General features: G+C 36.7%; 1 protein-coding gene across 1 annotated transcript in view; it reads right to left on the minus strand.

The window, feature by feature from the left end:
- The window catches only part of Kynu (kynureninase), a 136,762-nt gene that overhangs the window by 83,726 nt on the left and 25,560 nt on the right, over nucleotides 1-27,476 (minus strand). Inside the window, exons 3-4 of the mRNA XM_051184741.1 lie at nucleotides 21,977-22,097; nucleotides 12,293-12,375 (exon numbers count right to left, since the gene is read on the minus strand). Coding sequence (XP_051040698.1) covers nucleotides 12,293-12,375; nucleotides 21,977-22,097 — 204 coding nt within the window. The remainder of the gene's footprint in view (nucleotides 1-12,292; nucleotides 12,376-21,976; nucleotides 22,098-27,476) is intronic.

Below are 27,476 nucleotides of genomic sequence, written 5' to 3' on the forward strand. Positions count from 1 at the left end.
ATAACTGTTACTGCCCTACTATTACTTCTTTTAGAAGACATGTTAAACTAAAGACTATGTTTTAAAGTAACTAGAAGATCCAACAATGATCAGAATAAGATGTATCTCTGCTTTTGCAACATTTAGCAATGAAAAGTAATTTGGCTTTTATTACACTTCACTGTTTTGTTAATTATTTCCTGATTTTAAGCTGTAGTATCATCTTCTACCAAAAGTTTAAAATGTCTTATGAAACCATATAAAATTAATAAAACTGGCAAATTGGAGCCTTGGCCTTGCCCCCACTGGAAGAGGTGAGTGACAGGTCTTCTCCTTCTTTCACTGTGTCTGCTTCACCACCTCCCACCCTTATTGGAGGCCCATGACCTGGGCAGATCACCCCATCCCACCCACCAAACTCCTGGAGACTTGGAGGCAGCCTCAAACCATCCAGCATTGCATCTGCCATCTTGAGAGACTTGACCCTGCCCCCACTGGGAAAGCAAGATCAACCACCTAAGGCACAGGCCCTACTTACACCAATTAGAGGAAAAGAGATCCCAAGAAAACAAAGAAAACCAAGGAAAAATAATCAAACAGGTAAAGAAAAAAAAATCTAATAGCTGAAGACTTGAAAACTGAAATAGAGGCAATAAAGAAAACACAAACTGAGAGAATGATGGAAATAGAAAATATGGGCAAATCAACTACAGATACAAGCATAACCAACAGAATACAAGAGATTGAATGGAGTCTCACTAGAGGAAATAGATTCGTCCACCAAAGAAAGTGTTAAGTCCAACAAATATTTAACACAAAACATCCAGGAAATATGGAACACCGTGAAAAGACTAAACCTAAGAACAATAGATAGAGAAGATGAAGAAGTTCCCCTCAAAGTAGCAAAAAACATATTCAACAAAATCCTAGAAGAAAACTTTCTCAACCCCAAGAAGGGCATGCCAATGAAAGTACAAGAATATTACAGGACAGCAAATAGAGTGTACCAAATAAATAAATAAATAAATAAATAAATAAATAAATAAATAAATAAAGTCCCCGCACCACATCATAATCAAAACACCAAACATACAGAATAAAGAAAGAATATTAAGAGCTACAAAGGAAAAAGGCCAAGTAACATATACAGACAGACCTATCAGAATTACACTTGACTTCTTAATGGAAACTCTGTAAGACAGAAGATCCTGGATATATGATCTACAAACCTTAAGAGACCACAGATGCCAGCCCAGACGACTATAGCCAGTAAAACTTACAATCACTATAGATAGAGGAAACAATAATTTCCATGACAAATCCACATTTAAACAATACATATCTCCAAATTCAGCCCTACATAAAGTACTAGAAGGAAAACTGCAAGCCAAGGAAGTTAGCTACACTCACAAAAATATAGGCAATAGATAATCCCATTTTACCAAAAGCAAGCAAATAAACAAACACACACACACACACACACACACACACAATACCACCACCTCCATATCCAACAATAACAGGAATCAACAATGAATCATCATTAATATCCCTATATAAAGAAACAGGGTAACAGAAAGAACGAAAGAAACATGAAGACAAAAATCCATCCTTCTATGCAAACAAAAAATATACCTTACCTTCAAAGACAGATATTACCTCAGAGTAAAGGGTTGGGAAAAGATTTTCCAATCCAATGGACCTAAGAAACAAGCTATTTTAGCTATCCTATTATGTAACAAATTAGACTTCAAACTTAAAGTAATCAAAAGAGATGAAGGTCATTACATATTCATCACAGGAAAAAATCCACCAAGATGAAGTCTCAATTCTAAACATCCATGCCCCAAATACAAAGGCAGCAACATTCGTAAAAGAAACATTACTAAAACCCAAATCACACATGAAATCCCACATACTTATAGTGGGAGACTTCAACATCCCACTCTCACCACTAGACAGAACCATCAGACAGAAACTTAACAAAGAAATAAATTAACTAACAGAAGTTATTACTCAATTGTGGTTAACAGACATCTATATAATATTCCATATTCCATTCCAATACAAAAGAATATACATTTTTTTTCCTCAGCACTACATGGAACCTTCTCTAAAATTGACCATATACTTGGCAACAAAGCAAATCTCAACAAAAAAAAAAAAAAAAAAAAAAAAAATGGAATAACGCCTTATATCTTTTTGTTGTTATTGTTTTGTTTGTTTATTTGTTTTTCAAGACAGGGTTTCTCTGTATTGCTTTGGAGCTTGTCCTGGAACTAGCTCTGTAGACCAAGCTGCCCTCAAACTGTCTCCCAAGTACTGGGTTTAAAGGCATGCACCACCAAAGTTGGGCCAAACCCCTTATATCCTATCAGATCACTATGGTTTAAAGTTAGAATTCAAAAACAACACAAATTGCAGAAAGCCTACAAACTTATGGAAATTGAACAGTGCTCAATTATATCACTCCTGGGTCAAGGAAGAAATATAGAAATTAAGGACTTTCTAAAATTCAATGAAAATGAAGGTGCAACATACCCAAACTTATGAGTACTTTGAAAGCAGTGTTAAGAGAAAAGTTCATAGCACCAAGTGCCCACATGAAAGAATTATCAGCACACCTTAAAACTCTAGAACAAGAAGCAACAAACTCACCAGAGAAAAGTAGACACCACCAAATAATCAAATTGAAGGCTGAAATCAATAAAGTAGAAACAAAATAAAACAAAGAATCAATGAAACAAAGAGTTGTTCTGTGAAAAAAATCAACAGGATTGACAAGCCTTTATCAAAACCAAAAGGCAGGAGATAATATGCAAATTAACAAAATCAGAAATGAAAAGGGGGACTTAACTACAGACTGGAAAGCCAGAGGATCATCAGGCCATACTTTGGAAACATGTATTCCACAAAACTGGAAAATTTAAAGAAAATAGTTAAGTCAAGAACAGATAAGCATTTTAAATAGACCTATAAACCCTAATGGAATAGAAGCAATTGTCAATAGTCTCCCAATCAAAAAAAAAAAAAAAGTTCAGATGGTTTCAGTGCAGAATTCTAAGAAGAGCTAATACCAACACTCCTCAAATTGTTCCACACAATAGAAGCAGAAGGGTCATTGCTAAACTCTCTTTATAAGCCTATAATTACCTTGGTACTCAAACCACACAAAGATACAACTAAGAAAAAGAACTACAGACCAATCTCCCTAAAGAGCATTGATGCAAAAATACTCATCAAATACTGGCAAATAAGATCCAAGATAACATGAAAGAAATCATCCACCATGATCAAGTAGGCTTCATCCCAGAGATTCAGGGATAGTTCAACATACAAAAAAATCTGTCAATGTAATCTACCATAGCAAAAATCTGAACAAGAAAAACCACATGATCATCTCACTGGATGCTGAAAAAGCTTTGAATAAAATTCAACACCCCTTCATGATTAAGGTCTTGGAGAAATCAGGGATAACAGGAACATACCTAATCATGATAAAGGGAATATACAGCAAACCAACAGCCAACATTAAATGAAGTGGAGAGAAACTCAATGTGATTCCTCTGAAATCAGAAACAAAACAAAGGTTCCATTCTCTCCATGTCTCTTCAATATTGTACTAGAACAATAGAACAACAAAAGAAGGTGAAGGGGATATAAAATGGAAAGGAAGAAGAGAAACTTTCACTATTTACAGATGATATAATAGTTTACATATGTCACCTGAAAAATTCTACCAGGGAACTCCTACAGCTGATAAAGACCTTCAGTAATGTGTCAGGACCCAAGATTAACTTAAAAAAAATAGTAGCCCTTCTATATACAGACAATAAAGGGGCTGAGAAAGAAATCAGAGAAATATCACCCTTCACAGTAGTCACAAAAAATATAAAATATCTTGGAGTAACTGTAACCAAACAAATGAAAGACCTGCATTGCAAGAACTTTAAGTCTTTAAAGTAAGAAATTAAAGAAGATACCAGGAAACTGAAAGATCTCCCATGATCTTGGATAGGTTGGATCAACATTGTAAAAAATGGCAATCTTACCAATAGCAATCTACAGATTCAATTCAATCCACATCAAAATACCAGCACAATTCTTCATAGACCTTGAAAGAACACTACTCAACTTTATATGAAAAAAAAAAAAAAAAAAAAAAACAGGATAGCCAAAACAACCCTATACAATAAAGAAACTTCTGGAGTTATCACCATTCCTGACTTCAAGCTCTACTGTATAGACATAGTAATAAAAAGAGATTGGCACAAAAACCAACAGTTAAGCCAATAGAATGGAATAAAAGACCCTGATATTAATCTACTCACTTGTGAACACCTGATATTTTTACAAAGAAGATAAAATTATACAATGGAGAAAAGAAAGGATCTTCAACAAATGGTGTTGGCATAATTGAATGCTGACATATAGAAGATTGCAAATAGATCCATATCTATCACCATGCACAAAACTTAAGTCCAGGTCTAGTGATGGCTCAGCCATTAAAGTGTAGACTCACTGCCAAAAACTTAAGTTCAAATGGATTAAAGGTCTCAACATCAATTCAGCGACACTAAACCCCTTAGAAGAGAAAGTGGAAAGTAGCCTGGAACATATTGGCACAGGATATCACCTCCTGAATATAACACTAGTAGCAGAACTGAGATTAACAATTAATAAATGGAACCTCTTGAAACTTAGAAGCTTCTGTAAGACAAAGGTCACAGTCTACAAGACAAAACAGTAGCCCACAGAATGGGAAAAGATCTTTACCAATCCTACACCTGACAGAGGGCATATCTCCAAAATATACAAAGAACTCAAGAAGCTAGTCACCATATAATACTATTAAAAATTAGGTACAGATCTAAATAGAGAATTCTCAATTGAGAAATCACAAATGTCCAAAAGGTGCCTAAATTGCTCAACAACCTTAATCTTCAGGGAAATGCAAATCAAACAACTCTGAGATACCATCTTACTCCTATCAGAATGGCTAAAAAAACAAAAAACAAAAAAAAAAAAAAAAACAAAGACAGTTTTATGCTAGAGAGGATATGGAGAAAGAGTGACACTTGTACAGCCACATTGGAAAACTGTATGTCAATTTCTCAGATAATTGGTAATCAGTCTATCTCAAGACCCAGCAATTTCACTGTTAGGCAATTACCCAAAGGATGCACAAGGATATCTGTTCCACTGTTTATAGCAGCATTACTTGTAATAGCTAGAACCTGGAAGCAACCTAAATGCCCCTCAGCTGAGGAATGGATAAAGACAATGTGGTGCATTTACACAGTGGAGTACTATACAGTGGAAAAAAGCAATGACATCTAGAAATTTGAAGGCAAATGGGTGAAACTAGAAGAAACCATCTTAAGTGAGGTATCCCAGGCACAGAAAGAAAACATGGTAAGTACTCACTCATAATAGAGCAAAGGATAACCAGTTTATAATCCACAACCCCAGAGAAGCTAGGTAACAATGAGGATCCTAAGAGAAAAATACATGTAATCCTGAGAAGGGAAAAGTGACAAGATCTCCTGTGTAAATTGGAGCATGGGAGAAGATGCAGGGAAGTAGGAGAAAGAGAAGGGAAGAAGGGGAGGAGGAAAGAGAACATTAGGGATCAGGAATGTTGAATTGGGGTAAGAACAGAGAAGGTTTAGAGAGAAACCTGGCACTAGGGAAATCTGGAGTTCACAAAGCCAACCCCAACTAAGAATCTAAGCAATAGTGGAGAGGCTACCTTAAATGCACTTCCCCTATAATGAGACTGATAACTACTTTAATTGCCATCACAGAACTTTCATCCAGTAGCTGATGGAAGCAGAAGCAGAGATTCACAGCTAAGCACTGAGCCAAACACCTGGAGTGAGGAGTGATGAGCAAAGGGGTCAAAACCATGCTGGTGAAACCACAGAAACAGCTTACCTGAGCAAGTGGGAGCTCACAGACCCCTAACTGACAGCTGGGGAACCAGCATAAGAGCAAACCAGGTCCCCTGAACGTGGGTGTCAATTGGGTGGTTGGGAAGTCTATGGCGACATTGGCAGTGGAACCAGTATTTATCCATAGTGCATAAATGGGCTTTGGGAGCCCATTCCCTATGGAGGGCCATTCTCTCAGCCTAGATGCTTGGTGAATGGCCTAGGTCTTTCCACAATGATGTGACAGACATCCACTATGGGAAGTCTCATCCTCCCTGCAGGGATGGGATAGGATAAGGGATGGGATAGGAGGATTGGGATGGAATGGGAGGACAGAGGGGAGAGGAAACTGGGATTATTATGTAAAATAAGATTGCTTTTAATTTAAATTAAAACTAACTTTAAAAATTGCAAATAAACTGGGAACATGGCCCAGTGATATAGTGCTTGTCTGCTGCATGCAAGGCTCTGGGTTCCATCAGAGGATATATACACTCTCAAATGCATACATGTTCATGCATGCATACACACACACACACACACACACACACACACACACACACACAAACCAACATACACAGATACACTAAAGGGGGGAGAGGAGAGCAATGCAGTAAAATATATGTAGAAGAAATAATATTTTGAAGTTGTTTACAATTTTTGTTACTTTATTTTTTCCTTCTTAGAAGCACTTTGTAGCCAAGGTAAAAGGAAATCCTGTATGGATTTTCTTTGACAAACACAATGAAATATTGTTAAATAAAAAGTCATTGATTAAGACAAAACAGCCACATCTGATTACCAATAACCAGACCAATAATAAAAATGAAATCACATTCATACTTCAAATCATCCAAATGAAACCAATTTTGTACATAACCTTAGAAATCAGGACCAGACAGATAGTAAGATTTCCAAACAGGTCACTTTTAATTAACACAATAATATTCTCTGTGCCTTAGTTCCTTTACAGAATGGTATAAAGAACCCTGATATAAACAATTTGTCTCCTTCTTCTACCTTGGGGAAAAAAAACAACTTTAAAATGAATAGTCTATCTTCCTTTTCCATCTTGGGGTTTTCTTTGGTTCTTTTCTATGAAAAAAAAAAAAAACAGACTCCTGTATTTAATTCACAGGAATACTTTCTCTGCTACTGTGTAGAATTTTTCTTGTTTGTTATTGATGCTAGTGTCTGAACCGGGACCTACATCTTGCTGAACAAACACTCAGTCACTAATTTAAATACTCAAGACACTGTAGAATTTTTCTCTGAATTCAAACATTCCATCTTTGAGGAAGATCCTTCAAATTTGGAAAAATTCTGATGAAAAGTTTGTTAAGACTTGATGAGGCAACTTGAAAGTCTAGGAAAGTCCCTAAATCTTACCAGATAGACAGGGCCTTTCTTTCCCAAAGAATAATAGGCAGTGAGGATTACTGAGTAGAACATACTTTCCAACCTGTTGTGCTACCTGAAAATTATGTAAATAACTCCAAGGTTTCACCTTTTGAGAATCATTGCCCCTGCTTTGATGGGCTATTATTGATATAATTGCCTTTGTGTCACACTATTGTAAGGTATCCCAATAAGCTCATTAGGCCACCAAATTGGGCTTCCATGGTATTGTTACCTTGGTCTTTTATAGGTTGCCTTATTGAGCGTGAATAGATATTTGTTAATGTGATAGAACATCTACATTAGGGAAATGTTATCCAATTCTAAAGTAAAAAAACACACACACACACACACACAAATAAAGATTTTAAAAGTCAATTTTGTTTTTTAACACATAATCAAAAAAGATAAAAAAGAACTACTCCTATTAATGTAAACACTGAATTGAACTTTTAATCATACCAAGGAATAAATATTTCTCTATTACATACAACTTTAGATGTAGTTTAGTATATGGTATTTATTTAAATTATAAAAATTAATCTTTAAGAATATTGCTTATAATTGACTTTTATAAAACTTGTATTCTGTAGACAATAAAACAATACTAGGGATATTTTACTGGACACATCATGAGTTACAATAGAAAAACCAAGTATTTAACTCTATAATAATTTTTATACAAGATTCGAGGCTTTTGGAAACTTTTGTATATTTTATGGAGTTTCATGTATACAAAATAGACTTTTGACATTTCAATAATAAGCACCTCTTACATTTCTTTGGACATTGGGAACTGAAATATCTCTAATTTAATTAATACAGCATCAAAGTAAAAATGTGGAAAGAAATGTCTCATATGATTGGCTCTTTACTCCAAGCTGTGACTTAGGTGAAGTCAGGAGAGATCATATGGCCAGATGGTTCAACTTGTCATCTTACCTACTGCCTGCTGTTTGGGCAGGGATTGGACACTGGGCCCCAGAGTACTGAGGGCATGTTAAGCTTGATCAGCAACCCTCCCACATGATATTGAGCTTCCTTATTGCTATACTGGGTCGGGTCCTTTCAAATCGGCTGGTTAGACTATGGAAAGTATATCTTATGTTCTGAGAACAGCTGTCATGTAATCACCATCAAATAGAAATCCTAAAATATAGTTATCACAGAGTAGGGACCAATGGCAGGTGGCAGAAGTTGGGGCACCAGAGGAGGATCAAACTCTGAACCTATGAAATATGAACTAACTCTGGGAAGCTGGGGTCAGAATTTAATCAAATGATTGCTAACATAGTCTCAGTGTCACAACTGGTTTCCAGTGTTAGAAATGCATCAGAACATGAATTACATGACACCATACAGAATTTACACACTATATAATGCTTCACAAAAAAGTGGTTAATCAATGTAGCTTCTTCAAATGTAAAAATAGTAAAATATGTTTCTTTTCGAAGCAATCTGAACATCTATAGTCCTTTTTTCTCTCCTTACTAACAGGAGTAGAAGGTGACTGCTTTGAAATTTTTACTGTCTTTATGGGGCATGCATATACTTATTGGGCAACAAAACACTTGTACATTTAATGAGATGCAATAGTCCTATAAACTTTTTAATGGTCAAAGGACAATTGGGTAAAGTTTATTGGTTTTATAAATAAATATCAGCAAATAATATCATTTTATTACTTTCCTGTCCTGTATATAAATATCTTAACTCCCCTTTTTTGAGGATAATAAATACTAGACACAAAATAAGAGGATTAGAATGCAACTGTTATCTGAAAAAGGAAACCTATTACTCCCACCCACTGCCCCCCACACGATGCATACTCTATACACAAAAACACAAATCTCATGTTGAATTAATATACATATTTATTTGTAAGTTTTCCTTTGTTTGTGTTCTAGAAATTTCAACAAACAGAAAAGGTTTTTAAAAACTGAGTCTATTGGCTATATTACAGATTGTTTCCATCTGAGTTTCCTCTCTTGTCATGCACAGGTATTTTGGGCAGATCAAGGGCGCTGCTCCTAGAAAACCTCATAGAGCAGGAGATGCTGCACTTCTGGCCTTCCTAATCTTGGATGTCCTTTGGCATTCTGGACTATTGAGTTCCAGATTCCAGAAACCAGGTTGCATACACAACCTACAACTTCTTGTGAAGGCTTTTAATGCAGATCCCACTACTCCCTGAACCTTTTCATTTGCTGCCCCAAAAGCTGCACCTGCAAATTTCTGAGCCCTTTTCTAGCAGGTATACTTTTGGTCTATGAAGGTACATTTTCCTAAACAAGAGGTAGTACTTTCAGTTTTACCCATATTCAAATTGTGTAACATGGCCACATTAAAGCAATAGACATTTGCACATTAGGAACTCAATATAATTGAAGTGAAGCATGTGGTGTAGTTTACAGTAAGGTGGTCCCACTGAGTCACTGGGAAGGGGAATGGCCTCCTGTTTGAGGCTTTAGGTTTGAGGCGCAGAGAAAGCATACAGTCTCCTGGTTAGTTCTGGCTGCTATGAACAACATGGGAGAAATATGAAATTGGCTTATATAAGACTGGAAGAGAGTCTGGTGGCTTTTAGATCAGGGCTATCGGTATCAGAAAGAAAACAAAACAAAAAGGTATCTTTTAAAGCCTCCTCATCTTGAACACTTTGTTATGGCAGCCTGGGCAGACTAACATGGCATTCCTCCTTCTGGGCTTGGTTTTCCCTGTGTTCCAACCCTCTGGACTTTCGTGGAAGTCTGATAATAGGAGGAGGCTGGAGCCCACCCAGGGGTAAGAGGAGTTGATCATTTGGATACAGTGTATACAGTCTTTCAAAAGATCTTTCTTTTATTCCTATCTTCATACACATTCCCCTATTTGATGGATTAGTAATTTCCAAACCTTTGAAAGATAATTGCCAGGGTAATGAATGGACTGTAATGTGTTTTTCCATTAGAAGGAAAAAATTGGCTTAATGTGTATATATTTGTTTTTATTTATTTATTCAATGCAATTAGCAACTGTCCCTGCTAACAGATTCTCTAAATAGCATGGAAATCATTTATTTTGGCTTTCTATTTTGTTCATTTAGAGTTTATTATATATATATATTATCCAGTTCCTTAAATAATTTCTGAGTGATGACTCAGATAAAACATTGATGGGGGATGTCCCTCTGTATATATGTTTCTCCTATTGGTTCATGAATAAAACATTGAATGGCCAGTAGCCAGGCAGGAATATAGGCAGGCTACCAGACCAGGAGAAGGCTGGGGAGAGGAAGGCAGAGAGAAGGGTTAATAATTAAGACAGAACTAGCCAATAAGCAGCCTGAGCCATCGGCCAAACATTTTATACTTTATATAAGTCTTTGTGTTTATTTGGGGCAAAGCAGCTGTGGGACCAGGCAGGAAAGAAACCCCCATCTTCGAAATGTATTTCTATATGCTTGGAACTTGGTCAACTGGAAACTTCGTTTCCATGGTAGCATGAGTCAAAGTGAAAGTTCTGGGGTTCCTTGTGGTCATATGTATATTAATTTTTGTGTTATGGAAGGACAGAACCAGGAACTCTTTTTTCTCCCTCACTTCAGTTTGGGATCTTTAACAAAGGATCATAAATTATTTTTTGAGTAGATATTCTAAATCTTACATTTTAATGGGTTGTCATAGCCTTTCTGCATTTGAATCTTACTTCTCCACTTTAGTTCCACTTGTCATCCATGCTGATTCAATCATCTAGTTACTTGTCCAGAGTCAAACAAGACAAAAGTAAAGACAGTTTTATATTTTTTGATAAGGGTGTAAAATTTTCAAAACCATTTGATCATTGTAAATTTCCTAAAGTACATCAAATATTTTCTGATAGCATACAAAATAGGAAAAGTATTGCATAACTCTGAACTTCACATAAAATTTTAGTCAATGTTAAATATTCAAGCCAATGAAATAAAAAGTTAATTTACTATCTAAAAGGTCATAAATTCTGATAGGATACAAAATTTAATTGAAGAAACTCATTATGCCACAAAATAGCTCCAGTCATATTATAGCTAAAGTTTCAGGGATAAATGAATGGGTCCATAATTAAGGACATTAAAAAATACCTAAGATGCATTCCAGTACCCATGTTGGATGTCTCACAGTTGTCTTGAACTCCAGCTCTAGGGGACTCAAAGGCCTTTTCTATCCTCTGCAGGCGCATCTACTCATATATGCACACACATATACATAGAGAGAGGGGAAGGAGTGAGGGAGAGAGACAGAAAAAGAGAAAGACAGACACAGAAAGTCAGTTTAGTATGGGATCACACTATGCAACTTTGTATGCCAACTCAGGATCTCCACAGGTCCTCCTTGGTTTCTGCACCAAGCTCAGTATTAATTTAAATAGATCACCAAGGACTAAATTGAAATGATCCATTTAGTGCTTTATAATAAACATATTAATGCAAAGTAATGTTTATTATGTAGTCATATTGTATAGTATTCACACAGTTTTTAATTGTGTGATTATAAATTATAAAATGTTTTTCCTTATAGAGGGTGATAAATAATGGTTTCAAAGTATATAAGAAGCTAAAATGCCTATAATCCCACCACACCAGAGAATAAGGAAAGAGTTCTGAGACAGCCTGGTTAAAGATGAAGACAGTATTAAAAACAAACTGATACCTAAAATCCCTGGGTATAACTTAATGAACCACAAAAATATTTTGAGTTAGGAACTACTATAAAGTAAGAATTAAGTAAACAAATGGATAATTGAAAGAGCTGAAATAACAGATATTTATTTCTATATTTTGTATGTTGATATTATATTCCTCATAAAATCTTGGATAGTAATAATAAAGGCATATTTTCTTTTTACTTTTATGGATTAACTTAGAAAATCAGAATATTAGTCAATAAGATCTCTCACTTATTTTTCAAACTAAATTATATCTTCACAATTCTTTCAGAAAAATATTCACCGTGTTTTGTACTTACCTACAATGTCCTTCATAAGGCCTACAATACTCAAATCCCCTATAATCCAAGGACGTTTCCCTACATCATGACCATAGGCTCCCCTGAAATTGAAATGGGACATAAACATTTCTTAGTTGTGGTGGTGGTGTGTGATTTTGTTTTCAAATATTAGCAGGTAAAATACTTCTATGTGTGCTGTTTTAGTCTAGATGTAACGTATTCCACAGACTCATGTACCAGAACATGTCTTTCTAAGTAGGTGGCCCTGTTTTAGGAAGTAATAGGATCTTCAGTAGGTAGGACCTAGCTGGAGGTAGTGGGTAAGTGAAGGGTAAACCTGAGGTTTGTAGACCAGATCTGCTTTGCTTCCTAATCTGCCCAGATGTGAGCCAACAGTCTCATGTTTCTGTCACAGGAGCTGAAAGTTGCAATTATTGTCACAGGTTCTGTATCAAACCATGTGTCATAATAAATCTTTCCCTCTAAAGGTTGATTCTTCTCAGCCAGTGACAAGTAACAAATACACACACCTTTGATGTTTGGGCAATAATATTAAAGTATAACTTTTTCAAAATCAAGAAGTGATACCTAGTACTGTATATTTAAGATTCATCATTCTTTTGTTGCTTTTTTCTTTACTGTTATGGATGGATGATTATCCATGTACTATCTCATTTTTTTAAAACATTCCCAGCCTAAATAGATATTTTTCTCTTTAGTTTGAAATTTTCAAGACTATTGGAGAACTCCTCTTAATATACTTATATACAATAGCAGCGGTACAAAAATACACATGCTTTTTTATTTTGGGAGGCCAAAGTCTATTAATGAAATAAAAATACACAAAATAACTACACTTGTGATAGTATTTTATGCAAATAACAATTTAATAACGGTCATAATCATCACTACATTTTCACCTATCTTTTCCACATATTGACCTTTCATATTCCAGATCAATTTTATTACTTCAGTGAATTTCTTACCAGGTTTTCTTGGAGGCAAATAAGAAAATACAAAGGAGTCCTTCAGTATTAAGAAATCTCCATCAAATGTGGAAGAATAATACACATTAAAATGTGGAGGGAATTAAATCAAAATATGTGGAGGAGCATCTAAAGTGCTGTTGGATGTTCATGTATTCTATAACTCTGAAATGGATTGGTCTTAGTTTGATACCTTGTGAACTATGAAATAAGGCTACTGTACATGCTTTGTATGTAAGGGAAATCAAGGTTTATGTCCACCCATTGAAATTCTTTCATCTTCCTGTGGTGAGCTGGGATGCCATCACATGTGATGCCATGCTACAAAAACAAAAATAAACAAGCAAACAAAAAAATTCATTCCGAATGTTTGATAGCTGGCACTTTGTCATATGGTATGAGTCAACTTTAGGTCTCTACTGGAGGGAAACCTCATTTACAAGAAGCTTCCAGGAGCTAATTTTCCATGTCTGTAAAGATAAGTAAAAGAGTGACAGTATGTTCTTTAAAGGGTTGGCAGAACAAGGAAATGAGATAGCATATAAAAGAGATGGATGCACAATATTCCCTTGCTGACTCATCTCTTCTAATGTAAATCTAATGCTAAACTGCCTTAATCAACGTGTGGTACATAACAGGAAATTTTAGGCTAATATTTCCATTACCATATAAACTGAGATGAAAGAGGAGGACTTTCTGTGTGAATAAACATAGGCTGCTAAGAACTAGGAGGAAGAAAAGGGCAATTCAATTGCTAGTTATTATTATTCATATTATTATTAGATAGCCTGCAGCTTGCCTCTCTAGACTCCCAATATAAATGTTAAAGACAAAAATCATTATCATTAAATGGTAGTTAAAGGCAGATACTTGGATCCTTTTTTATTTTAATCACATAGAGCTCCCTGGCCTTTGCTGATAGCATAATATATCTTATTAGATCTAGGTAGTAAAATTCTATGTTCTGCCTCAGAGAATTTATATCTCAGAATATTATGCCACCTACTTCTCACCCTGGTAGACACCATGGTAATAATCTTTAGGGATATGTTTCTCCCTGCAAGGCTTTTGGCATCTCCCTCTCTTTAAAATATTACACACTAAGGCTCCTTTCTCATTTTGTCAGCCCACTAGCCTGGGGTAGTGAAATGTATTTAGAACATTTTATCCAAATAAACCCTAAGTAAAGTGGTCTGTCATTAGGAAGAATTGATGTCAATTAAAGTGCAGTTATAAACATATGTGTTAGAGTTAAGAAAGTTGCTAGATTGTTTTCATTCAAAGTGGCTGAAAATAAGCCTAATACAGCTGCAATCTTTTACAAATGTTGAGTAAGAAATATGAAGAGCTAAGCCATTATCACAATATTAATCATTGCCAGGAGTGGGGTGTCTTATGAGATGGCTATGAGCAATATTTGCTCATGAAATTAGATGTCAGGATATAACATCTAATTAAGAAGTTAATAGAAACTAGGATTCTCTTTAAAATAGAACCATATTTTACCCATCCTACGAAATGAGAAGTGGCCCTATTTAGAAAGCTTTCTCTATAAGTAAATAAATTTCTACAGCCTTTCTTAATGAAGCACAATTTTTTCCATGAACCAATTTGTGACTAGATGACAATGATGCTCTTAAATCTGTGTTTTCTTATGCATGTGTCCCTTTTTATTTAAAGGAAGTCATTCATAATTAAATAAAAGCTATTATAGGTATTGTCAGATGAAAAATTCTCCACTCTACTCCATCATTGCACTGTCCATAAACATATTGCCACGTAAATTCTTCTGTCAGGCAGTTGGAATGTTCCTGAAGTATAAATCAATGGGACATTTCTTCTTTAACTAACATTACCTAACCTGTCAACCTTTTACAAAATGCCCTATGAAGGCATACCATAGCATGCATTACACCTATGAAAAACAGAAGACATCTATCTAGAAGATTTGAGAATGTAGATAACTTAAATACCATGATTCTAGGTTCTGTCTTTGGTATATAATGTATGTTTCTCAATGTACAATATAGTCTTAGATAGATTGTTTTTTGTCTTTTTAACTGAAGTTTACCACTATGGTTATTAACAGGTTACTCTTTTAAATAATGCAGACTCTCTTAGTTAGTGTTTCTTCTACTGCTGTGAAGGGACACCATGACCATGGCAACTCTTACAAGGAAAATATTTAATTGAGAAGGCTGGCTTACAGTTTCAGAGGTTCAGTCCATTATCATTATGACAGGGAGCATGGCTGTATGCAGGCAGATAAGCTGCTGGAGGGGTTTATTCCTACATATTCCAGGCAACAGGAAGTTGATTGCCTGTTATGTTACACTGAGGGAAGCTTGAGCAGGAGAGACCTCAAAGCCTGCCCCTACAGTGACACACTTCCTCAACAAGTTCATACCTCCTGAGAACACCACTTCCTGGGGTGGGGGTAGGACATTTTCTTTTAGACCACCACACAGATCATTAGGAAATATTCAGTATAAAACATTGTAAGCTGATAGCCTATCCTTTCTCACACACTATGGGGTTGAAGAATATTACTATTTCTATTTATTATAAGATATTTTTCTTCATTCTTTTGAGACAGTATCTTGCTCTATATCTAAGGTTGTACTCAAATACCCAAATTCTTCTGCTTCAACATCCTGAGTGGTAGGATACTAGGATTGTGATACAATGTTGAGGACTGTCAAAACTTTTTGTTAATAATTATTACATAGCAAATGAATCTATTTATGCTACAACTTTTCTATTTCAAAATAATAGAATTGCTTAAATAATTTCATTTGACAGGACAAATATATTAAATAAGTATAATTGAAACTGTTCAGAACAACTTCAAAAATTTCATAAATAAAAATCAAATTGCAAAATGACAATACTAAGGATTGTTTTATAAGAGGTCAAAGCTCTCATTAAACTTGGGGGAATGCAATTTTTTCACAAATATGTAGAAATTATAGAAGAAGTACTTTGTGTGCAACTAGAGCCTAGACATATTTCTTCAGAAGTCATAAGCTAATGTAATTCATCAGTGTATTTGTATTAAGAACAGCACTTATATTACTGGTTCTCAAACTTCCTAATGCTGTGACCCTTTAATACAGATCCTCCTGTTGTGATGACCTCCAACCATAAAATTATTTCTGTTGCTACCTCATCACTGTAATTTTGCCATTGTTTTTGAATCATAATGTAAATATCCATGTGTTTCTATGATCTTAGGTGACCCCTATAAAAGGATTGTTTTACTCCTGAAGGGGGTCTCATGGTGGGGAACGTCCTTCTGTATACTCTGAATACATGCTTTTTTTATTGGTGTACTAAAACACTGATTTGTCAGAGCCAGGTAGGAAGTATAGATGCAGCTACCAGACTAGTAGAATTCTGGGAAAAAAAAGGTAGAGAGTGAGTCATGAGAGAGACACCATGTAGCTTCTGAGGAAGAAATTGGACTGGACATCTTGGTAAGATGAAAATCATGTGGAATTACTTAGATTAATAGATATGGGTTAATAATTAAGTGAGAGCTAGCCAATAGGAAGCCTGAGCCATTGGCCACACAGTTTATAATTAATATAAATCTCTGTGTGTGGTTATTTGGGCTGGACAGACAATCCATCAACAGTCTCAAGGCACAAGTTAAGAACTGCTGATTTAAACAGTGATTTAAGCCATGTAATAGAGGTTTGAATAGGACTCTGAGCTTTTAAATAGTAATTAAGGTGCATGGACCATCCATTACCAGTGATGTGGGAAGAAACAGCAGTTGGGAAGCAAAGAGTAGCCTTCAGAAGTCAACAAGCCTTCTCATACCTTAATTTTGCAGAATTGTGAGAAAATACATTTCTGTTCTTTATAAGATTTCCAGTCTCTGGTATTTTGTTATTTTAGAACTTTTGTAAAGCTCTATGCTAAAAATCTCTAAGGGTTTTGATCTTTCACTTTAGTGAAAGTCACTAGTCACACATGGTGGTCATAAAGTATAAGATCAGTTACCATTAGAAGTAGGTTAAGCTGTAGACAGATAGACAAGATTTCTGCACTGGAGTAAAAGAATATGACAATTCCTGCCTTGATATCCATAGCTCTTAGTGATGTCTCATTTTGTCAAAGTATATTGATACTTTTAATGCTACTATTAAGACTGTGCTTTTTAATATTGTATTTACCAAGACAATAAACTTTAATTCATATTAGACCATTTAGTAAATTTGAAGCTTTCATAGCAGAAGAAACTATCAGCCCTCAGGACAGTGAGTGAAATGAAAGCTAAAAGACATATTTACCAGTTGTACTTTAGATACAATGCTAATATCTAGAATACATGAGGAACTGAAAAAATTGAAAACCTCCAAAATAAACCTACCCAAATCTGCTAATCAATAAATAGGATAATGGACTGGATAGTTCTGAAGAAGAAACACCAAGAGCCCACAAACATTTTAAATACTGTTTCACTTACTCATCCATCAGGGAAATGCAAATAAAAATACATTGGGATTTCTTCTCATCCAGTTAGAATGATCATCATAAAGAAAACATGGCAATCAATGTTGGCAAAGTAGGGGAAAGGTACCCTTATTTCCTGCTCATAAGTAGGAAAGGGAACAGCCACTGTGGAAACCAATATGGAGGTTTCTCAAGAAAACTAAAAGTGATGCTACCACAAATCAGTTTTACCTAAAAGAATGGGAGATGGAAACTGGGACGGTGGTTTTAGGGAAAGCTGAAAGCAAAGAGTTCTTATTCCTGTCCTTTGGTCTTGTCCTAACTAGAGGTCAGAAACCCCAAAGGAGTTCTGGTTCCTGGTCTGGTTTCTCCTTCTCTCTCCTTCCCTAAATGAGCAGTCCTACCTGAAAGTTATTCATGAATATCAATTCACTGAAATTTAGAGGAGGCCTGTGGGATTCACTGAGCAGAGCACCCTCTCTTAGCTGCCTTCTGGCCTTTTCTCTATGAGACTCTGTAGGACTTTCTAGTTACATCCCTTCAAAGCCCCCAGAGGAGCAGCTGAATGACATGCTGGCTGTCATTCTCCTGCTGTGTTGGATGTTAACCCTTCTTTTCCTAAACTCCTTACAATCAAAATGTATCTAAAACTCACCCTCTGTGCTTTGTGAAATTCACTTTTTAAATCTGTGATCCACTGACTCAGAACACGTTTTGTGTGACCACGAGTTTCTGATGCTCTTACTTCCAAGTCAAAGCCCACTTGAGGTGAGTGAGAAAGCTTCCACCAAAATCAAAGATATACATTGCTTACCATCTCGATACCATTTGTGCACTACTCAAAAGGACTCTGTAGCATGTTTAGAGATACTTGTCTATCCATGTGCAATGCTGTGCTGTAGAAAAGGAAGCATGCTAGAATTCTATCAAGAGATAGAGTTAATGAAAATGTGGTACATGAGATTTTGAATTTTATATGAAAGTGAGGAATCTTAAAGTCATTATAGTACATGCAACAACTCAGACTCAGAAAGAGAAGTATTTGTACTGTATCACATGAGAGCATATATGAATATGAATGTGACTATAGGTCATGAAACTAGGAAAGGGACTGTATAGTTGATAACATGTGTGGGGTACAGGACTAGAGGAACAGAATACATATGATATGAAAGGTGCAAGGGAACTATTGTAAATGGAATGGCAACATCCCAGGAGCAGGAGGCCAGGGAAGCTAAGTAGAGGAAGGAGAACCAATTAAACTAAATTTTGTGTGAAAATACCGCCATGAAAGTTTTTTTTTCTTTATATTATAATTTTTTAAAGGAAAAAATAATGTAGCTTGTAGCTTTCTTTGATTGAGAATCTTCTATTGGTCCAATGAAAGAGTCACAGGCCTAGCTTGGGTATCAGCCCTACAGCAAAAATGGGTCTGGAGGATACAGAGAGTCATATTGCATCTGTTAATGCTTACCACAATACTGGGAAGTCCCACATGTAAAGACAAATGGCACAAGGAGGAAAGCAGAACAGTAGTCTGAAAGGGAAGTGAAAAGTCTGACAGCATACCTCAGCACTGTGCTACAGTTGTTTAAATGAAAAATGTGCACACAGAACAAGTTTAAAAACAAAGCAAAAACAAACAAAACAACAACAACAACAAAAAAATACAGTCTGAACTTAAGTAAAAAGCTCCTTACATAGAGCTGCACAGACCCAAACTCAGAGGGTCAAAGTCACTTTCCTAGTGTCCTTCCTGGAGGCTCCAGCTCAGTACACCACTAGCATCACCATAGTTGTAAAAGATCCCACAGAGCCTCCTGTGTTTCCCATGAATCACTACAGCTGTCCCTCATGCTCAGCTCTTCAGCCAACTAGGCCATTAAGAAAACATTCCGGTCAGCTTGTACCAACCTGCTTTCCCTCAATAATCTCTCAGCTGTCAGAAAGTTTGCAGGTCCTCTCATTATGTGGAACTGAGTTGATAAGAAAAAATTCTTTCCTACAGACTCTCACATGGAAAAGGCTAGGAGTGGGGTTTCAACTCAAATATTTTGGGAGCAAAAAAAAAAAAAAACAAATAAAGACTGTATTTTGAATCAAAGATTGTGGAGGCAAGAGAGGAAGGAACAGAAGTACCCCTGCACATCTGAAACTCTGCTGCTATTTAAGAGCAAGGAGGGCCACAAAGTTGACTAGGTCTCCAGGGCTGAGGGAAAGAGGAAGTAAAGCAATCAAAGCAAAAGTGGGTGGATCTCTTTTTTACCCAGGAGAGGCCTTTAATTCAGTTTCCATTGCTTTCAGCCTTAACGTGCACTCCTCTGTGAGTCATTTGTTTAATGAGCACTAGAAGGATTTAACTAAGGCTCTGGCTTTGTCTACATTCACAAAGTAAAATATGAAAGTGAAATGCCACAATAGACGATGCTATGAGAGACAGGCACTTTCCTGAAACATAATTCGAACATCCCAACAATCATCAGCCAGTCCCTGGGTGGTTTGAGGTGTGATGTGGAGTGAATGGAGCAGCAGGGATGCATCTTTTAAATACCTAGAGCATAAAAATGCAAAGCCTGGCTGCCTGAGTATTCAATGGGGAAAGACACTTTCAAAAGTGCAAAATCATCCAATTTAACACTGCTCTCAAACATTAAGGACGAACATGAATATCAACCATTTTTATTAACTGTGACCCTTATTCATTAAATACTAAAACCTGCTAGTCCAAAATGCTTTCAAATGTGGTGATGTGTATTTTGAAACTTGCACATAAAAGTTCTCGGGCAGATGAAATTATAACATGCTTAATAAATTATATAAGCTTTCTATCATTCTTGCATTAATCTGAGAGCTCTCACTTTTAACCACGAAAAGTAAGGACTTTGCAGTGTTTCCTGAGCGTCATGGTAGCTGTCCTCACTTAGGTGGTAAGAACTAAACTGCTTCCAGTATGACAAAGCACAAAGAAGGAGGAATGGACAGGAAATAGGAGATTTTATAGGGTGCCAAATGGCCTGCCCTAGAATTCGTATTTAATGTGGCTTCATCTTTCTGAAATGTGGTCTTCTGGCCCTGGGGTGGGAATCATTTCCATAATGATCTTTTTTTTTTTGTGGGGGGGTTCAAATGATCAGTGAAAACAGTTAAAAAAAAACATCTTGGGCTGTTTTAAAATACTAAATACTTAAGTGTTTACAATTCAGCAATAAGACAAAAAAATCAAATACTTTACAAATAGATCTCATTTCAGTTTTATAAGTAATTACTGTAGATACAAAGAAAATATATAAAACCAGATTATTTTCCTAAGAACAGGAAAGTAATGAAAATAGATGTCTCTAAGCAGTATACTCAAGAGGAAATTGTAGAGGGTTAGTATTTGAATTCAGTTAGACAGAACTAATAAGTTCTAGTGTTTTATAAAACTGATGGGATCATAATTCACAATAAACTGTGAAAAGTGGATGGGAACCTCAATTACCTTGAGTTGATTGGTATATATTATAAATACATATAAAAGCATCACACTGATATACTCACCAATATGTACAACTGTTGGGTGTTAATAAAAAAGTTTTAAATGTTTAAAGAGATGTGTTATTAATGTAGAGACATGTGGGAGAGGTAACAAATGGCTGAGATTTTTTTTTCCAGAAGATGAGGGCTCAAGAAGGGTGGAAAGATGAAGGGTTAATCATTAGAAGATGACAAGTATACAAGAGCACAGTAGGGAAAATGGATGCTTGTCAGAATTCATATATACCAAGCCTGGAAATAGGTTTTAACTGTCTACACAAGGGAAAATTGTAGGAGCTTTAAAATGCTAAGATCAGAAGATATTCAGTACATCCATGATGACCTGTGTCCTGGCCCAATGTTAACAAGCCTGAATTTCATATTTTGATATACTTAATAACTAATCATGAATTAGCCATAAAACACTCAACATCATAAATTAGCTTCTTTGTTGGTCATTGAGTATGTGAAATAAAGTGATTACATTGACTTAGATGTAGGAAAAGGAATTAAATATTTAAATATGTTGCTTTAATTTCCTCCATCACAAATTTGCAGTTTAACTTTATTCTGACCCTAAATTATTTCCTCAGAATAGTATAGTATCGCTAATTACGGCCAATTAGGTTTTCTTCAGTACCTAAAATGCTAGGGCATAACTGGCCCTAACCAAAAACCTTTTGTAATTTTCAAAGTTCTGTGTCAGATATAGAATTGCACTTTTAAATGTGGTACTTACATTTTGGCCCACTTATCTAGCTCTTCTTCCAGGTATGTCTTAACCATCTTTGGTTGAAGGCCAAGGGAATTTCCCAATAAATAGATGGCATTTTCATCCTTATTCACTAAAGATGGATCAACTGAAACAGAAAGTACAAGAAAATGTGCTTATTAAATTAATTAACATTCTTGCACTTGACATTGTAAATCCACCACAATTAACATAATTAACTAGAGGAAGGATGATAAATAACTTGCAGTTACTCCCACAGACGTGTCAGGTTCTGAACAGTAATTAACCTTTTGTATTTTACACTAAGACATAACTTAAACCCACAGACGTGACACGGAGATCGCTCACAGTTATTGTGCTACAGGAAGAAATCTAAATTAGCAGCCACTTCCAATCATAAATGGCCAAAGGCTTTAGGAAGATTTAAGAACCATTTTCTACAAGAAATGTGATGGCCTAGCTAATTGTGTTAGCTTAACAGAATTTGGGCAAAGCACATGCTGAATTAATGGGCATCACAGAGATATTTAGAAATTAAACATCATAATGCTATTGGAATTATGTATCTTATGTGTTTTTATATACATAAAAGTAGTACAAACATATGAAGTAAAGATTGTTTTCTACATGATTTTTTTCCTTCAGTTATATCAGAACTATGCTGTGTTTTCCAACTTAGGTCTTAGCTTGACTGAAGCAAATAAATAAATAGTTCCTGTGTTTAAGACTGTCGAGAAAAGAATATATTAATAATAATGGCTACTGGGTTCAATCCCCAGGAGCAAAGAAATACAAAGACCAACATTAAAGAACTTTATTGAATTCATAATTAAGTTACCAATACTCTCACATTCATTTTTCAGTCTCTGCATTGCAGTGTATTGCATGACTGTGAGTCAAAGGAAGTGGCCCAACAGGATGGATGCTCACTTTTATCTATCTTAGGGGTAACAGCAAGGCATGGTCATCCCCAAGATTTAAGTCATAGCTTCAACATAAGGATACATGGGTTCTTAGTAAGGAGATCATTGCAGTTCTTTGCCAAATGCTTTGCATTCTCCTGTCTTCTGGGCACATGTGATGACAACAGAACTTGCTACTCTCTTGTGACTGAGTAGGGAGGGCAAACAAGACAGATCCAGGTTAAATCAACTGTGAGCAGGAATGGCCCATGTCATTTCTAAGCTGGATTCTTTAATCAGCAAAGTGAGGTCATCCAGAATCTACTTTCCTCTATCATTGGAACTGCTGAGAAGAGCTGTGGCTGAATCCTCAAGAGCCTAATAAACAGAGTATCTCTTCAAGAAACAAGCCTGTTGTCTTTTGCCATGGGGACTGTGGGAACTGCTGAAATGCAGCCAATAACTTATTTATTCCTAACCAACTAACTAAACCTTTGCAGTATCACCTGAGATTTTAGGGTGGCTATTTACAGGGGCATGAGATAGTGTGTCTGCATGGGAGCATGTGTGGAAACATTGTTTGCTAGTGGGGTGGTTTTCCTCAGCAAGTGAATTACTCCATGTTTTTTAATGATTATGATTTGTCAAATATATTTTATCATAAAGAAATGACGCAGGGAGACAGGTAAACTACTGTGAGAAATGTGAAGTGATATGTAGAAATATGTAGAAAATTCAAAGTAAGCTGTCTTCTGTATGTTTGGATCTCCTCAAAACTCCTATGTTGAAATCCTACTTTGTAGACTGATAGTATTAGGAAATGAAAAGCTTTGGGGCATTGTGAGATCAGAAGGGCTTTGCTCTCAAAAACATCCATTCCCTTCCATCATAGGAACACCCGATGAGGTATCATCTGTGAAGGAACGGGGCCTTGACAGACATCAGATTTCCCAACAACTTGACCTTGGATCTCTAGAAATGTGAGAGATAATTTTGTCTGTTGTTTTGAGACAGGGCTTCTCTGTGTATCTCTTGCTGACCTGGAACTTTCTCTGTAGACCATACTGGTCTTGAACTCACAGACATCTGCATGCCCCTCCCTCCAGAATGCTGGGATTAAAGGCATACATCACCACTCCTGGCAAGAGATACAGATAAACAAACAAATAAGTAAAAATAACAATAGTGGCAATAAAGTATTAAATTGTCTTTTATTAACTAGTGGACCTCCTTGTAGCATCTTTTGAACCTGATACAACAAAATGGGTGTTAATGTTACTTAGATATTTAAGCCAAATCTTGGTGGTGAGTTAGTGGGAACAATTTGGCATTCTGGATTTAGTATGGATATTGCTGGATGCTTTTAATTAATGTACATTGAGAATTATGAACACAAAGCAGAACAACTGGAGAAAATGTTAATGAAGCTTAGAATTTTCCCACAGAAGAGCATAGAAAAGATAGAGACACATTAAAATGTTAGAGAGGTTGGCATCATTATAGCAAAGGCACTTAAAATGGACTGGAATGACCTGAGGCCTCCACAAAGGACACTGTGGCCAAAGAGTGAGTGTAGGGCCCTGCATGGAACCTTGAGGCACCTTGAGCAAGCCTGAAGCTGTTAGCTGGAACATCTTGCTGCCCATAGTTGTTATTGGTACTCTTCCTGTTTTCTTGCCCCAGGGTTGTTATTGTTACTCTTCCTGTTTTGCTAACACACATCTGCTAGGGATGACCCAAGCCTGAAAACTTACACTCTTAACCCTGGGTTGTTTTCCACTGTGCTGTGAGTCAGTTTATAAGCCCGCTCCTTTCCCTCAATAAACAACATTAGGCATTGGGCATTTGGCATTCCTGCTGAACTAATGACCCACTGTCTTGTCTCTTATTTCAATCTCTATGCTTTCACCCAATTAGTGAAACAGATTGTCACATGGGTGCTACAAGTGGAGGTGCCACCAAGAAGGGGAAGAAAGGATCACCTACGAGATTGCCCTCGGAGGTCAGCCATCAAAGTAAGTGAATGAGGGTGTATTGAAGAATGAGTGCCAATAACTCTAAGGAAATTGTCAGGGGGCAATTCGTGCTCTATTGAAAAGACAGGGCACTGGGATTAAAAATAAGACAGTTGAAGATTTCATTGCCATATTAGAGAAACATAGTCCCTGATTTATATACTCTGGAGGCTTAAACATCCCCAACTGGGAAGAGGTAAAAAGAGATCTCCAAAAGGCTTATAAAGAAGAGGGACCTGACAATTTCCCTATTGCCATCTTTTCCCTTTGGCGTCTAGTTAAAGATGCGCTCCTGAGCAACAATAAAGGAACAAATGGCAGAAATGAATAGGACTTTTGAGGAAGTACAGGATTAACAATCTGTCAAATCTATCAGGGAACAAGAGGGATCTCAACTAGGAGATGATAATTCTACCATAACTGATGAAGAAGATACGTTGGAAGCAGAAATTGAACAATTAAAATTAAGAATTGTTGCAGCTGATGAGCACAAATGCCGTCTGCTGCAGCACAATCCCTTTTCTTGTGATCCCTTTAATAGGGCCTTTGTGCCAGGAGGGATAGAGGAGGAGGTCAAAGATTTAAAAACGAAGGTAGAAGCATTAGAAAGGAAAGGCAAGCTTTTCCTGTGATGGAGACAGTGGATCCTCAGAGTAACAGGATTAGGGAGCATAGCCCATTAAATTTCAAGGATATAAAACAACTTAAAGAGGCTGTCACTGCTGACTCAGGCCCCCCTGAATATGGGTCTCAGCCAGAAGGACTGAGCAGTCTAAGACAGTGGAGCCAGGATGTATCCCTGGTGCACAAAAGGACTTTGCAAACATATCCCCCATGGAGGGATAACTGCCTTAATCTAGAGACAGGAGAGAAGCCCTAGTCCCTACTTCACATGACCTGTCAGATCTACATGACCCTAACTGGATGGCATTCCCCTACATATGGAATTGGGGTGAGGGGATGGGAGGGGAGGGTGGTTAGAGTGCATGTGAGAGGGCAGAGAGGGTAAAAGGGAGGGAAGGATGGAGGGAGGGATGGAGGGAGGGAGGGAGAGGGAACTGGGATCGACATGTAAAATAATAAATTAAATTTAATAAAAAAATGCTTTGACTCCAAAATTTAAGTTCAAGGACAAGTTACTGGGGAAAAGGATTTCTATTTTTGTTTCCACAGAAAATGAAAAGATGTGGATTCCTTCCAGACTAATGTGGTTTGATCACGCCAGACCGCCTGAAACAGAGTACAAGGTGATCCTACATTCAAAACAGCTGGACAAAGCAGCCTTATAGACTACAGCCAGGATTTCTGAATCTTCTTCGAATCCCCCATGACAGCACCCCTTACCAGCAGGAAGTAGTTTGGAAAGAACAACTTCCAAATTCCCAAATATTGTGTATAAATGTTTGTTTTCATTTAATTGGACTTTGTTATATAAAATAAAATAATAAAAAAAAATAAAATGAAATAAAAAAGAGGCTGTCACTGCTTATGGGCCTGAGGGTTGGTTTGTGTCTTCCCACAAGGTATGGATAACCCCATTTGGCTGCCTGAGAGTGTGGTTTGCCATATGGAGAAAAGCCGCAATTGTAGCAGCCAGCAAGAAGGTCCAATAGGTGGACCTTCAAGAATCCACCCATTCTGATGCCTGTGGGTCCGAGTAGCCCTGTGTGACCCCTTTTTCCTGACCACTAATTAAAGTTTATGTAAAGCAGCTATAAAATTACACTTCAGTTCAAAGGATAAGAATTTCACCTTTATTTTAGGCACATTTGTTCTGGCTCCCCTCATTTTTGTTGTAACTAATGCTACTAATTTTGGAGGAAGTCTCAATTGTTCTCAACAGGTCTGCCGATTGGTTAGCTGATGGATGTATGAAGTAACAACTGTTGTGGTCTGCGTACCTGGGGTAGTACCTATGCCAGAGACCTCTACAGATGACCAACTTGTGTGGCATAGAGGAAAGGAGATTTCGGGATCACTGCTGCAATTGTTATTGCCATTGCTGCCTCCACCACTGCAGCAACAGTTTCAAGGATAGCCTTCTCTCAGTCTCTAAATACTGCAGGCATAGTGTATCAACTGTCAGGTGAAGTGGCTGAAGCCTTAGCTACCCATAACACACTCGATAATCTAGTACAAGTTGGCATTTTAAAACTAAATCTATGTATGAACTAGCCTCCTATATGAACAATTGGATTTATTGTAGGAGGCTCATATGGCTTCATGTTCTCGTTCTTTGACACATATCTGTGTCATTGAAACCAGAGTGCCACCCACCAGTGTAGGAGTCCTTTTACAAGGACTTCAATTTGTGGGCAGATTAAAGAATGGGCAAGCTCGCTCCCACTGGGGCTCATAGCTCTGACCCTTGGTGCTATCTGCCTGATCTGCCTATACCACTGCAGCATTAGAAAGGTCCAGACAAACTTTCAAACAAGACAGATTATAGTGTCTTTAGCTCAAGAAAAAAACCTCTGCCCAAGTATGGCTGAACTTATAGATAACAAAAACAGGTAAGGCAGAAGGGAGCAAATATCCAACCTAAGACAGGAAGGTTATAGGTCTGGGGGACCTCTCCCATGACAGTTA

This window comes from Phodopus roborovskii, unplaced genomic scaffold (genome assembly GCF_943737965.1).
Source record: "Phodopus roborovskii unplaced genomic scaffold, PHOROB, whole genome shotgun sequence".
Classification (NCBI taxonomy): domain Eukaryota; kingdom Metazoa; phylum Chordata; class Mammalia; order Rodentia; family Cricetidae; genus Phodopus; species Phodopus roborovskii.